Source organism: Cyrtonyx montezumae, unplaced genomic scaffold (assembly GCF_038088225.1).
Source record: "Cyrtonyx montezumae isolate F1298 unplaced genomic scaffold, pur_monq_1.0 scaffold_30, whole genome shotgun sequence".
NCBI lineage: Eukaryota > Metazoa > Chordata > Aves > Galliformes > Odontophoridae > Cyrtonyx > Cyrtonyx montezumae.
The window spans coordinates 13110052-13123285 of record NW_027072035.1 but is presented as its reverse complement, the minus strand read 5'-3'; the positions used below and the strand labels follow the sequence as shown (position 1 = coordinate 13123285).

At 39.6% G+C, this 13234-nt stretch overlaps 1 protein-coding gene across 1 annotated transcript in view; it reads right to left on the bottom strand.

The window, feature by feature from the left end:
• BDP1 (B double prime 1, subunit of RNA polymerase III transcription initiation factor IIIB) overlaps window positions 1-13234 on the bottom strand; it is a 66461-nt gene that overhangs the window by 43216 nt on the left and 10011 nt on the right. The window contains exons 2-9 of the mRNA XM_065744298.1: window positions 12175-12721; window positions 11416-11525; window positions 7142-7201; window positions 6639-6779; window positions 4660-4793; window positions 3213-3307; window positions 2568-2622; window positions 1221-1364 (exon numbers count right to left, since the gene is read on the bottom strand). Coding sequence (XP_065600370.1) covers window positions 1221-1364; window positions 2568-2622; window positions 3213-3307; window positions 4660-4793; window positions 6639-6779; window positions 7142-7201; window positions 11416-11525; window positions 12175-12721 — 1286 coding nt within the window. The remainder of the gene's footprint in view (window positions 1-1220; window positions 1365-2567; window positions 2623-3212; window positions 3308-4659; window positions 4794-6638; window positions 6780-7141; window positions 7202-11415; window positions 11526-12174; window positions 12722-13234) is intronic.

The following is a 13234-nucleotide window of genomic DNA, read 5'->3' as shown; positions in this document are numbered from 1 at the left end:
ATTCATAAGTTCTCTTCTAGATTTAATGCCTAAAATCCATTATCCTCCACTTTACAAAACATTTTGTCATTATCTTGAATTTATGTGGAATATCAGACAACCACCGAACACTTTTTCCCTGTTCTTTTTATTACTCTTATATTTGATACCCTCTAAGAAATGCAAAATGCAGGAAGAATAGAAAAGCATATTCACATTGCTTAGCACAAAGCACATTAAACATACTACCATTAAAGTCTGGCAACACCATTTTTACGTACAACTTTAAGATCCAGTAGGTGCTCTTCTCCTCAATCAAATACGAAGTTAAGTGACGTAGAAAAACAACATTGTCAATTTTAAGAATTAAATTGACATGCTGCTTCCTGGCTAGCACTCCCTAAAAAGTATTTCCCTCCCCCTTCCTCCACCCCCCCAGCAATACTGTTAATAAGGAAATCGGCTTTTATGAAGTGAACGTTCAAAAAAAAAAAAACCCACAAATTTTCTAAAAAGGTGTCAGTATAACCATTTTTAATTTAGGTAGATTTATGAAAGGACCTGCTACAGTTACTGAATTAGTAAGATAAGATTTAGCAACTGTTATCACCATAACCTTTATCACATATTTTAAACAAATCAGAAAATAAAACAACTTTTACAAGACTCCCTGGAGGGGAAAAAAAATACAAATCATTCAGATTTGTGGATATGAACTAAAAAAAGGAAATCAGAATCTTTAAAATAACAGTTTAAAATATATGAAAAAGAAGGATAATTAAAAAGTCACAGATCAACACCCATAAACATGGGCACAGCCATGGATTCTGGCAGTAAATCCATTAGCAAATCACTGAGATTCTTATTAACTTGAATCAGAATACTTACTCTAGAAAATCAGCATTTCAAATAGAATTGCACTACACTCAGTGCAGTCTCACACTTCTGTCCAGAGAAACGTTACCTCAAGAAACAGGCTGCTACCAATTACTAGGACAGGTCATGAAGAAACAGCCTTAACTTGCATAATGGAGGTTTAGATTGGAACATCTTCTTAACCTCAAGAATTCTGACTACTGCATCAACAAAATACATCTAAAGAAGAATTCAACTATGAAGGCAGGATTCTCTCACTCTGCTTAGAACAAGGAAAAAAGAAATTTTCCATAGGATTTTACTTCTGCTAGCAACATCTTACTAACCATTGGCCTGTAATGCTCTCACACAATCTTTTGAAATACCTTTTGGCTTCTTCCGAGGCCTGAGAGGCTTCTTTTCCTTTGGCTTCTGGCTTTTAACAGTCTTCTGTCTCCTCTTTTCCTCATCTGCCAAGACTTTCTCAAGAAGCTGGGCAAACAATTCAAAATCAAAGGGCCGCTTTTCTTCTTTCAGATTAAAACCAAACAACAAAATAGGAAAAAGAAATAATCAAAGATTAGAATTTCTCCAAGTTCCTTCTCTGTAAAATATTCATTAGCACGCTGTGATAATGAAGAGCAAAGGTTATGTAAATTTAAGTAGAGAATTCTTTATCAATTTCTGTGACAAAAATTATTCAGCAGCTTGGTTTTAAGAAATGGATAATGAAAAGATTACACTTAGTATCATATAACCCATTAACACAGAGCAACTGCTAGGTCACAGCTTGAACTGGTGATTGAGCACCTGGAGAAGGGCTGTGGCTGGCTTAGAGAGCACAGGCACATTGTTTGCACCTGTGTTCTCCACATAAGCACAAGCAGTATACCCAGAATGGAGCCCCTCTGGGCTCATATAAGGGCCGGCCACTAGAGGGAGGGCACCTCTTGGACCTAGGCTGCTTTCTGAGAAGTAAAAGTAGAAGGAACAGCACAAACAAGGAGATGTTACAAACAGATATGTAAAATGAAAAATGAATGCTCACCCAACTCTGAGGATCTAGGCTTGTACGGAAAGAACTCCAAAGGAGGGATCTCAAACAAGAGATCCCTCCTCAGTGGCACTCAGCCCTTAAATGAGGTCTAAGAGGAGTGAAGCCAGGCTCTACCCCCTCCCGGTCACACAGGTGAACCCAGGGCTGACCAAATCTCTCTATCAGGTGCTCAATCAGTAGTTCAGGATGTGACTCAGCAGTCTCCAAAAACTGAGAATGAGCTAGAGAGCCCCTTCACCAGTTAGGCGAAGTTAGACTTCTTCCTGAATGTCACTATTGGTCTACCTGTGAATACTTTTCCTGGTACACACAAGAACCTGCCAGGAGTGATTTTGCTTCTTCACGAGCTACTTTGAGACTTTATGTCTTCCACTGAAACAACATACAAAGAATTTAAAGATTCTCAAAACAGTTTACAAGTACTAACTGTGCTAAATAGGACCAGAATGATTAACTGAATATATACAGAAAGTCTATTAGTGTAAAGTATTCATTATATTAAAACTTTTACTGTCAGCTGAATATTCTATAAAAACCTAAGGTTTCTCAGCTTCTGAACTCACCTATGACCCAAAAACTTGTTATGTCATTAACTTAAGCAAAGCAAAAAGTGAAAATGCAAAAGGATAACTGCTAGTTAACAGACTCACAGTAGGGTGAGGCATACTTTACTTACTGAAAGCTTTGTCTATCCTCCATCCATTTGCTTTTTCCTCACGTTTGAACTTGTTCTAAAAAAAAAAAATTGCTTTTTTTGGTAAGCAAGAAATGCAACAAGATATGGTACAACACAACAGATCAGTATAAGCCTTCTTCAACACAACAAGGTTTTATAAAAAGCAAAGATGTAAACACTTGCAAGCATGCTCAAAGTGCGTAAGTTTAGTAGCTTTAACATTTTAAAACCGACATGCTTTTATTGTCATCAACACATATCACTCAGTTTTTTATTCTTTTCATCACCTTTGTTCTTATTCCTAATCCAAGCAGAGTTCAAAATACTAGAGGTTTTCCCAGTCAGATACCAAGAAAGGCACCACAAAAAAAGAGCCTCATAGTAATGTTTATAATTTTTTCAATTAAAATAAAATCAAGGCAAACTGTGCTCAGATGTTAGGTTTAGAAGACATTCTGTTCAGAATTCACATCACCACATTCATAATTGAGATTCTTATCTCCTGGAAACAGTAATTAAAATGATTTCTACATAGCCAATTAGCATTAAGATAATCAATACTAATAAGAATCACAGTAACAGAAAGAGGAAACAGAAAATGGGAAACAGATGTTTAATTGTAAAGGTTATAACACTTAATGCAACCTTAATTTCTGCTCTGTCTCTGTGAGGAAACAATCGTCCAATCAAGGAGAAGTCTGTTCCAACCATACTGATTGCTAAGAAGAACATGTCTGTTTCTGGGGAGAAAACAAAAGATACATAGCTATATGTAGACACACATAACTAAGCATACTTAAGGCAATCAGCCTTATTGCTATCTAAAATACAAACAACTTTCACACTCAGTGCAACTAGATAGATAACTTTCAGGTTATCTACAGTGACTGCAAGTTCAGCTGAGCTGGTATAAGTTACTTTACTAAAAAAATTTGTTACATGAACTATAAACTGCAGAATATGAAATATGTTTTGTAGATACACAGTAAATAAAAGATAAAGATTTCAAAATGGCAATTATTACTTTTACTATGGACACAACCTCAAACAGCATCCAGGCAAATAACTATGACCTTCCAGTACTTGAAAGGAGCATATAAACAGGAGGGAGAATGACTGTTTACATGGGTTGATAGTGATAGGACAAGGGGGAATGGTTTTAAACTGAGATGGGAGATTTAGGTTGGATGTTAGGAGGAAGTTTTTCACTGAGAGGGTAGTGATGCACCAGAACAGGTTGCCCAGAGAGGCTGCAGATGTCCCATCCCTAGAGGTATTAAAGGCAAGGATGGATGTGGCTAAAGGCAGTCTGGTCTAGTGCTGCCCACAGCAGGGGGTTGAAAACAGGCATGTTTGAGGTTCTTTTCAATCTAGGCCATTCTATAGTTCTATGAATACATAAAACACATTGTTACTACTCCTTGTAAACAAGGTAACAGCACATTCCAAGAGCAGCACAATATACTCAGAGGCGAAATCTTCCATATAATGTTATTTAAATGTATATATATATATAAAATTACAAGATTACAGCACTGTTAGCTTATAGATAATGACCGGTACACCACAGGGCAAGTTTTTTTTAAATAAACACTGGGGTTGGACTTGATGATCTCTGGAGGTCTCTTCCAACTCCCACAATTCCGTGTGTGTGTGTGAAACACAAAAGGATAGCTTCTTTATGCATTAGAAACAAACTATGCACAAAAAGTTTTATATTTATTTTGGCCCACACTGGAAGAACCAAGATGCTAAGGTCTACCTGCTCCAAACTGAGTTCAAATACTCTGATAACCAAATCCAAAATTATCTATCTGAAAAAGCAGGCAAGCAAGCATTTCTGGAGTATGTAAATTTCCAAAACAGAAATAATTATGCATATCCTACAAAATGTACTGTATTTCTTTAGACTTGCCTATTTTCAGAGTCAACATCAGAGCTATGCTTGTTGAATGAACTTCCAGGGGTAAGATGATGTCACACTTAAGCAGATATATAAGATTCTCTGGAAATAAGATTTGTTAAACATAAAGCTCTGGTGGAAAACAGATCTTTCTGTAGATGCAAAACATACAACCAAAAGTATACTTACCTTTGTTTGACCATGGTTTGGTATAAAAGCTTTTCCTGAAGCTGGAGTAAGTAGTTGTAGAGCCACGCTCAAAGATGGGATCATTTTCTTCTACAACACAGGGACCTTTTGTTCTTAGAACTTCTACAGTTAAACTACAAGAGCAAAGACAGAAAGACACAACCTGACAATACTGCTGGCAAGACATATAGTTGACAATTACAGGTCAACTATTCAGACTTCTCCTGCCATAAGCCAGAATCCACAGTATTATCCACTGTAATGATTTCATTATTGCATATTTAAATTGGAGAATGTGGTAAGAAAGCATTAGCCTACTCAAACTGTGCAAGTGAGTTTGTTTTTTCCTTTTTATTACATTTAGTACAAAGAGATATTAAAATAGCTTTAAAAAAACCACCATAAATACCTGTCTTTTCTATATGCAAGATAATTGCTTTGAAAAATCATACAATAGTCTCTCCCCTTTTGGAGAAACTTTCTAGGACTGTTCTAGCCTTACACTTCTACCTAAATCTCATGGTAGTAACATATTTTTGGAATATGCATATATCTAATTGGAGAGACTGATATTTTTTAAGTTACACATCACTGTAGTGACTTATCACATTAGTGATAAGTCACTGACAGCTGAATAGCAGCAACATGCAAGATACAAGGCTGAAGAAAATTGTACTGATGACTGAACAACGGCAAACAGATTTTTTTTCATTCATTGATACATTAGGTTGGAAAGGACCTACAAGATCATCTAGTCCAACCATCCTCCTATCACTATCCCTACCCACTGAACTACTAAATCAAATCCCTTAGCACCTCATCTAAATGCTTCTTGAACAGTGCTAGGGACGGTGCCTCAACCACCTCCCTAGGCAGGCCATTCCAGTGCCTGACTACTCTTTCAGAAAAAAATGTTTCCTCAGGTCTAAGCTAAATCTTCCCCGGCGCAACTTGTGGCCATTCCCTCTCGTCCTGTCATTATTTATCAGGGAGAAGAGGCCCACCCCCTCCTCACCACAACCCCCCTTCAGGAAGTGGTAGAGTGCCATAAGGTCTCCTCTGAGCCTCCTCTTCTCCAGACTAAACAATCCCAGCTCCCTCAGCCGCTCCTCATAAGACTTGTGCTCCAGACCCCTCACCAGTTTTGTTGCCCTTCTCTGAACACGCTCCAGGGCCTCAATGTCCTTCTTGTAGTGAGGAGCCCAAAACTGAACACAGTACTCGAGGTGCGGCCACACCAGAGCTGAGTACAGGGGGATGATCACCTCCCTGCTCCTGCTGGCTACACTATTTCTAATACAGGCCAGGATGCTGTTGGCCTTCTTGGACACCTGGGCACACTGCCGGCTCATGTTAAGCCGAGCATCAACCAACACCTCCAGGTCCTTTTCCTCTCTACATTCTTCAAGCCATTCTGCCCCAAGCCTATAGCATTGTATAGGGTTCTTGTGGCCAAAGTGCAGGACCCGGCACTTGGTCTTATTGAACCTCATCCCATTGAGCTCAGCCCAGCTGTTCAGCCTATCCAAATCCCTCTGAAGGGCCTCCCTACCCTCAAGCAGTTTGACACATCCTCCCAACTTGGTGTCATCTGCAAACTTACTGAGGGTACACTCAATCCCCTTGTCTAGGTGCAACTATGAGAAGCAAAGAAGTGAACTAAATAGGAAGTGTTGCCCCACTATTGAACTGGAAGCTTGACAAACATTCAGCACTGTTACAAAGCATGACACCTTTCTTGCTATCTCCTTCTCCAAAATGGTGTTTTTCCAAGGAATTTTGCCACCACTGCAATACAGATAATTGTTGCTCATCTGTTGCTACATATTTGCACTGTTCTCTGAATTAGGATAGCTCAGCTCTCATCACATCACGTACTTCATGTATCTCTCCCTCAAACAACAGTCCAGTCTCAAAAAAAAAAAAAAAAAAACCAGCAATCTAGCATGATTTGTCTAGGAGTCAAACACAGAACTTGCCTTTCTTCATCCAGGATAATTGACCCATCTTCTGCTACTTTCACACGAGGAACTAGAAGTGGACTGTCCTGACTTTCCTCTCCATTCTCTGCCTCCTCCTCACCTTCCTCTTCATCATTGGGAGTATTTTTCTCTTCCTGTCTATAGTTTTAAAAAGCAAAAGAGATTATTTTCAGTAGTGCTGTACTGAAATGCCAAATGCCTACATGCCAAATGCTCAACAATTTAATTAACCACTTAGTAATACAACCTATAAGCAAGTTGGCTGATACAGACTCTGAAATCTGCTTTTCATTCTGTTGTGCAATGGATAAGTTCAAAACCATAGTATGAAAAGCAAGAGGCTCTTTTACCGCTCTCACGGTTAGTTTTAAATGAGGGTTATGATATTGAAACAGTAAATGAAGACAATGTTATTAATATTACTGCATTTAAACTCATTACTTTCCAGTATCAGAAGACTATTTTTTTTTACTCTAAGTACCTTCATCTCCAAGACTTACTCTTTCATTTGACTCAGTGCAGAATTTTTTTCTGTTCTCTTCTCTTCTACTAATGAAGACCTAGAATTTTTAAGAGTTAGAGATTACAGTCTGTATGGATATATTTCTGCTTCATTCCCTCAAACCCACTTTCTCTGAATAATGGAAAAAGAAACAAAGACACAAACTTTATTTTCTATTTTTTTATGAGGTCTGAACTTGGTCTAATAGAACAATCATCAATGCTTAATGAATTCTGCAGTTTTTCCATTGCTTTTTTTTTCCTATGAGCATCAAATGCTGAAAAGCAAAACAGATTTCATACAGTAATCCATGAGGCTACAGTAAGTGATCAAGACTTGATTCACTGTGAACTAATTTTAACATAGCATTTAATAGGAAGTGCAGATTACTTTGCCACAAGAAACTGAAGGTGAAAAGTGGACCGTAATTCCATGAGACATAAGTACCTGCTGCTTTACATAACAAGCTAGAAGGTGATAATACAACAACCATATACCAGCTACAATCATAAGACCTTGGGGGACCCCAATCCTGGATTCAGTTCACAATGCTGGCTGATGTTAAGCTTTTCGTCCACCAAGAAGTCCTCCTCAGGGTTGCTCTCAGTATGCACGGGGCTCCTGGTAAATGAACAGCTGGGAATGAGGCAGCCATGTGCACTTCCACCTGGATGGCCACCAACATCCTGGGCTGCATCCAAAGATGGGTGGCCAGCAAAGTGAGAAAGGTGATTGTCCCACACTACTTGGCACTTCTGAGGCCCCATCTGGAGTACTGTGCCCAGGTCTGGGTCTCTCAGTACAAGAAAGATTTGGATAACATCCAAGAGGCCATGAAATTTATCAGAGGGCTAGAGAAGCTCTCCTATGAAGAAAGGCTGAGTGAACTGGGCTTCTTCAGCTTGGTAAGAGAAGGCACCCATGACACCTCACTGCAGCCTTCCAATGCTTCAGAAAAGGTTATAAGCAGGAGAGAGAAACATTTCACATGGTCTGACTCTGACAGAACAAAGGGGAATGGTTTTAAACTAGAAGAGGGAAGATTTATGTTAGATGTTATACATAAATTCTTTACTCAGAGGGTGGTGAGGCACAAGATACCTAAAGAAGCTGTGAATGCCACATTCCTGGTATCAGCCTGGTACATTGGGTGGTAATTCCATCCATTGCAGGGGGTTGGAGCTTCCAGGTCCCTTCCAACTTATGCCATTATATGATTCTTCACCTGGTCTGTACACGTATATGGGATTGCCCCAGCCAAGAGCAACACTTTGCCTTATTGAACCTCATTAGATTCAAATGGTCCCACTTCCCAAGCTTGTTCAAGCCCCTCTGGATGGCATCCCCTCCTCTGATCAACTGCAGCACTCAGCCTAGTGTCACCACCAAATTAGCTAGGGGTGCACTTCCCACTGTTCAGATCACTGAGATCACTGATAAAGATGTTGAAGAACACCAGTCTCAATATGGATCCCTCGGGGACAGCATTCATGACCAGCCTTTATCTGGACATAGAGCCACTAACAACTCTCCTGCTGCTAGCAACCAACCAATTCTTTATCCACCAATCAGTCCATCCTTCAAATCTGTATTTTTCCAATTCAGAGATAAGAACACAGGTATAGCATCACACCAAAGTCCTCATTTAGTCCTCAAAGTCTAGATAAATGACATTGATCTGTCTTCCTTTATCTACTAATGCTGTCACTTCACCATGTAAGCAGAGGGATGAAAAGGCTATAAGGAGACTGCCAGTCTTTATATCCAATGACTGATCCTTCCCATACTATCATCACAGCCTATTCTATCTCCCATTAAAGCTCATCAAGTCCAACAAGACCAAGAACAAGTTCCTACACCTGGATCAGAGAAACTCAACTAGCCCATGAAAAATATGGCCAGAAGGTTAACAGAGGCAATTCTCCCTCTCTATTCCTCTCTTGTGACAGCACTGTGTACAGCTCTGGAGCCACCCAGCACAAGAGATATATGGACCAAACAGTTACAGCATATCAGAGGAAAGCAACAAACATCATCAGAGAGACTGAGAGAGTTGAGGTTTTTCAGCCATGCAAAATTCTGGGAGACTTTGTTGAGGTCTTCCAGTACTCAAAGGGAGCTCATGAACAGGAAGGAAATCAACTTTTTACACAGGTGTACAGTAACAGGACAAGGGGGAGTGGTTTTAAACTAAAAAAAAGGAGTCGACAGAGATTTGATGTTAAGAAGAAGCTCTTTACTATGAGGGCGGTTTGATACACAAAACAGGAGTTGTGGACACTTCATTACTGAAACTGGTCAAAGCTAGACTGGATTGGGTTTTCAGCAATGTTATCTAGCAGAAGATGTCTCTGTCTGTGGCAGAAGGGATGCTCTAAACAATCTCTCTACCACAAGATCTAAAACTCAACTACCACAAAAAAGGCTGCATTTCACTGCACCAGCAGGCCTAGTTATGAGCAACCAGACAGGTTACTGGATAAGGGAGCTTTGCATACCAGGCAAACAGATAGAGGGGCAGGATGCATGGAGACCAACCTGTTAGCAATCACAGAAACTAAGTTGTGTTTTATTCACCTGCAGTGGAACTGCTAGGTCACAGCTTGAACTGGTGACTGAGCACCTGGAGAAGGGCTGTGGCCAGCTCCATGAGCACAGGCATGTTATTTGCACCTGTGCTCCCCACAAGACCAGAGGGTTGGCTCCAGGGTGGAGCCCCCCTGTGTGATAAAAATAAGTTCTGTATTTGTTAATCAAACTGACTCAAGACAGATGTATCAGTGTTTTTCAGTGTTTTTTCCTGAGAACTATGTAGTTTGTAGAAGTCTCAAAATAGATATATGAATATTTTGTCTAAAAACTTTGTGCAAATTGGAGCCACAGCGTTTAGTTCTAACACCTGGACAATGAACAACAGATAGCAGTGACTTTCTAAGAAACCGCTAAAGAAAAATAAGTGAAAATCTCCTCTCAAGTGCACATGATTGAAGCTGAAGAACTATGGCCTTCATCATCTCGATCACCAGGAGGCAGAGAACGACCCTCACATAACAGCCAGTGCAGCCCAGGAAGAGAAAGACAAAACACGAATGCAGAGATAAGAGACAATAACAATAAAAAGAGGGGACAGGAGGCCCCCGTTGCACACCTCTGGTGGAGCAGACACTCCTGGCCGCCCAGCGCTGTTTCGCTCGTTTATTGCTTGCTCAGTAAATTCCTTACTGTTGGTATACTGCTGTGTAACATTTTCACACCTATAACACCTGGATTTATATAAGGGCCAACCAATGAAGAGAAGGCCTAAGCTGCTTTCTGAGAATGACTGCTGCATAGCCAGAGTCCCTTCAACACCTAGATGAGTTCTGCTTATTCTGTATCTGACTACTGGTCTACCTGTGAATACTTTGCCTGGTATCAATAACCTGTCAGAAGTAATTTTGCTTCTAAGTGAGCAGAACATTCACTATTTAACACTGTTGGTAGTGTTGCAGGCAGGCAGAAGCCAGTACATACAAGCAGCTTGGTAAAGGTCCACTACCTACCCAGGCATGGACCTCAGACAGATTAAGAGCCCACATTCAACAGCTCTGTGACTGCAGAAGTATTTGCAAAATCAGTATGTGGGCGCACACATCTGTTCTACTAGCAAATACTCAGCTGAACAAGCCAGAATAAGAGATGCACATAATGGGTAAGGGAGGGCCATTGTTTGGGCATGACAGGAGACTTTGAAGCTGTACTGAATTCTCAGGACTCATGAGCAGGAGTGTGCTTACGAACCTAGAGAGGAAATAACGACACAGGTTGCTGTACTTAAGGTAACTGTGGTTAAGAGCAGCAGCAGCTACACCCATTCAGACAGGATCGAGATATCTTCAAGGTCTTGCAGTGTATTCTGCACTTCCTCAACTCAGGAAAAGAAATGCTCTATTTCCCAGAGTCCACTAGATTTTGCAAAGATTCATAACATTAACAACAAATTTAACATAATCCAGCTAACAAAAAACAACTTATTATTATTCTGCATCTGTACTGAGAGGAATCAACAGTGGGGAAAGATTTTACCTTTTACACTTCAACATGTACAACTTCCCTTGTCATTTCTGAACAAAGACTGAAGAGACATGAAAGCATTTAGCTTCTGTTGCCATTATAACAAAACTGCATCTGTGCTAACTCTCCATATTTGAGAATTCTCCTCTTCACAATCATTAAATTGGCAGAAACAGAATAATTTAACCCAACAAAAAGGAAAAAAAAAGCCATACTTACTTCATGGGATTGTTTTCTGGTAGATAGTATATCAAGTCTCTCATGGTCATTTTAGAGCGATCTGGTGGAGAACATCCTTCAATTACTGGAGGCCTATGTTTCAACTGTTTCTGTATAAAACCAAAAAAAAACTTAATTTCACTCCAGAAGTACTTGTTATTTCATAAGCAATGCTATTTGTTTATTATGTACCCTAGATAAGTGAAGTCTGTTCCTTCATTGGTGGAATCTGGGGGTTATTTGGGTTATTTCTGTTGTTGCTTTTATGATAAACTTACCAGTTCAGTGTAAAGTGTGCATTTATCAGAGAGGAGACCACATAACCCCTAAGAGATTTACCCTCTCAGAGAAATTTAGTGCTTGGCAGAGCTAAGTCATGTAACTCAGTCAATAAAAGCCTAAAAGATGCAAGTAATCCCAAGCTTTTTTACAGCATTCTTCACCACTGTATTTTCAGCTATGAAAACTGGCATGTTAGTGATGATATAGTAGCAAGGTCTCATGTTTAAAAAGGTTAAGTATAATTAAAACTAAGGAAATAATTTCTCATGAAATCTGTATTATGAGGAAACAGTGCTGCTACTGCTTAGAACAAATTAAATCCCCATGTGGTTATCATCATCACGAAGTATTAGCAGTCAGTGAGCAGGTAATGATTGTTGTCAGGAAACACTACTGCAAAGAAGAAATTATGATGTTATGTATATAACACCTTTCTCTGCCCTTCATAAATCAGCACTGCTCAAGGTAGAGGCCTACCATACGTTCTTTCTTCAGCTCTTCTTTAAGCATTTCTCTTAACTTCCGAGCTTTGAGGATCCTTTCACGGTCAGAACAAATCCGTTTCTCTTTCACAGGAGATGGTTTTGGAGGTAACTTTTCCTCTTGTGTCACCGACGTTTCCTGTGTTGGTCTCTCCTTAAGTGGGGAGGGTATGTTCTTCTGCGAGGTATCATCATTTTTTTGAGCAGCCACAGTTTGCTCTTTGTTCATTGATTTTTTTAGTGGGGAAAACTGTGGCACTTGTGGCACAGGGGTTTTCTTTTCAGGTAGCATGGGAGACTTAGCAGAGCTTTCAAGATGACTCTTCTCTGATGGGGGAGAATCTTTCTGAAGTGGAGCACTGCTATCCAGAGCCTGTGATGCTCGCCTCTGTGGTTTTGAGGCAGCGTGCGGATCAGATGAAGGCCCAGCTCTGGGTCTGAAAAGATTGGGCATAGTGGAAATCCTTTTTCGTCTCTGTGTAAGCATGTCTTTAGGTTTACTAGCTTCTCCAGCATCATTTGAGCTGCTAGTCTTCTCATCACTGGAAAATATAAGAGATTAGCGTGAAACATGTTACAGTGACAGATTTACAACTCTTGCTATCAAAACATGCTAATGCACCACTATATACATAGCATAAACATAGTACAGAAAAATACAACTGTATACAAGAAGTCATAATTGAATTGTCCAATATCTGTCACTTCCTTGAACTAATTAGTGATAAGAAATGGCATACTTCCAAATACTAAGTATTAAAGCAACCAATTAGTTGACCAACAATGGCAAATTCACACAGTCCTCTTTTGCCTCTTTTGTTGAGAATACCAGATCTCCCAATATGAAAAAGTTAACGAATGTAAAAAAAAAAAGTACCCAACATAACGTGTTACACATTAATAATAATTTAATAAAGGTATGCACAAGTAGCTTTATGATTTTTCATTGCAATTTGTGCATTCCTCTACTATAAATAGAGGATATCTAATCTGTGATATAAAAAAAAATATTCAGGAGTAAAACTGGCTGCTGTTCCACTGAACACATCAAAAAT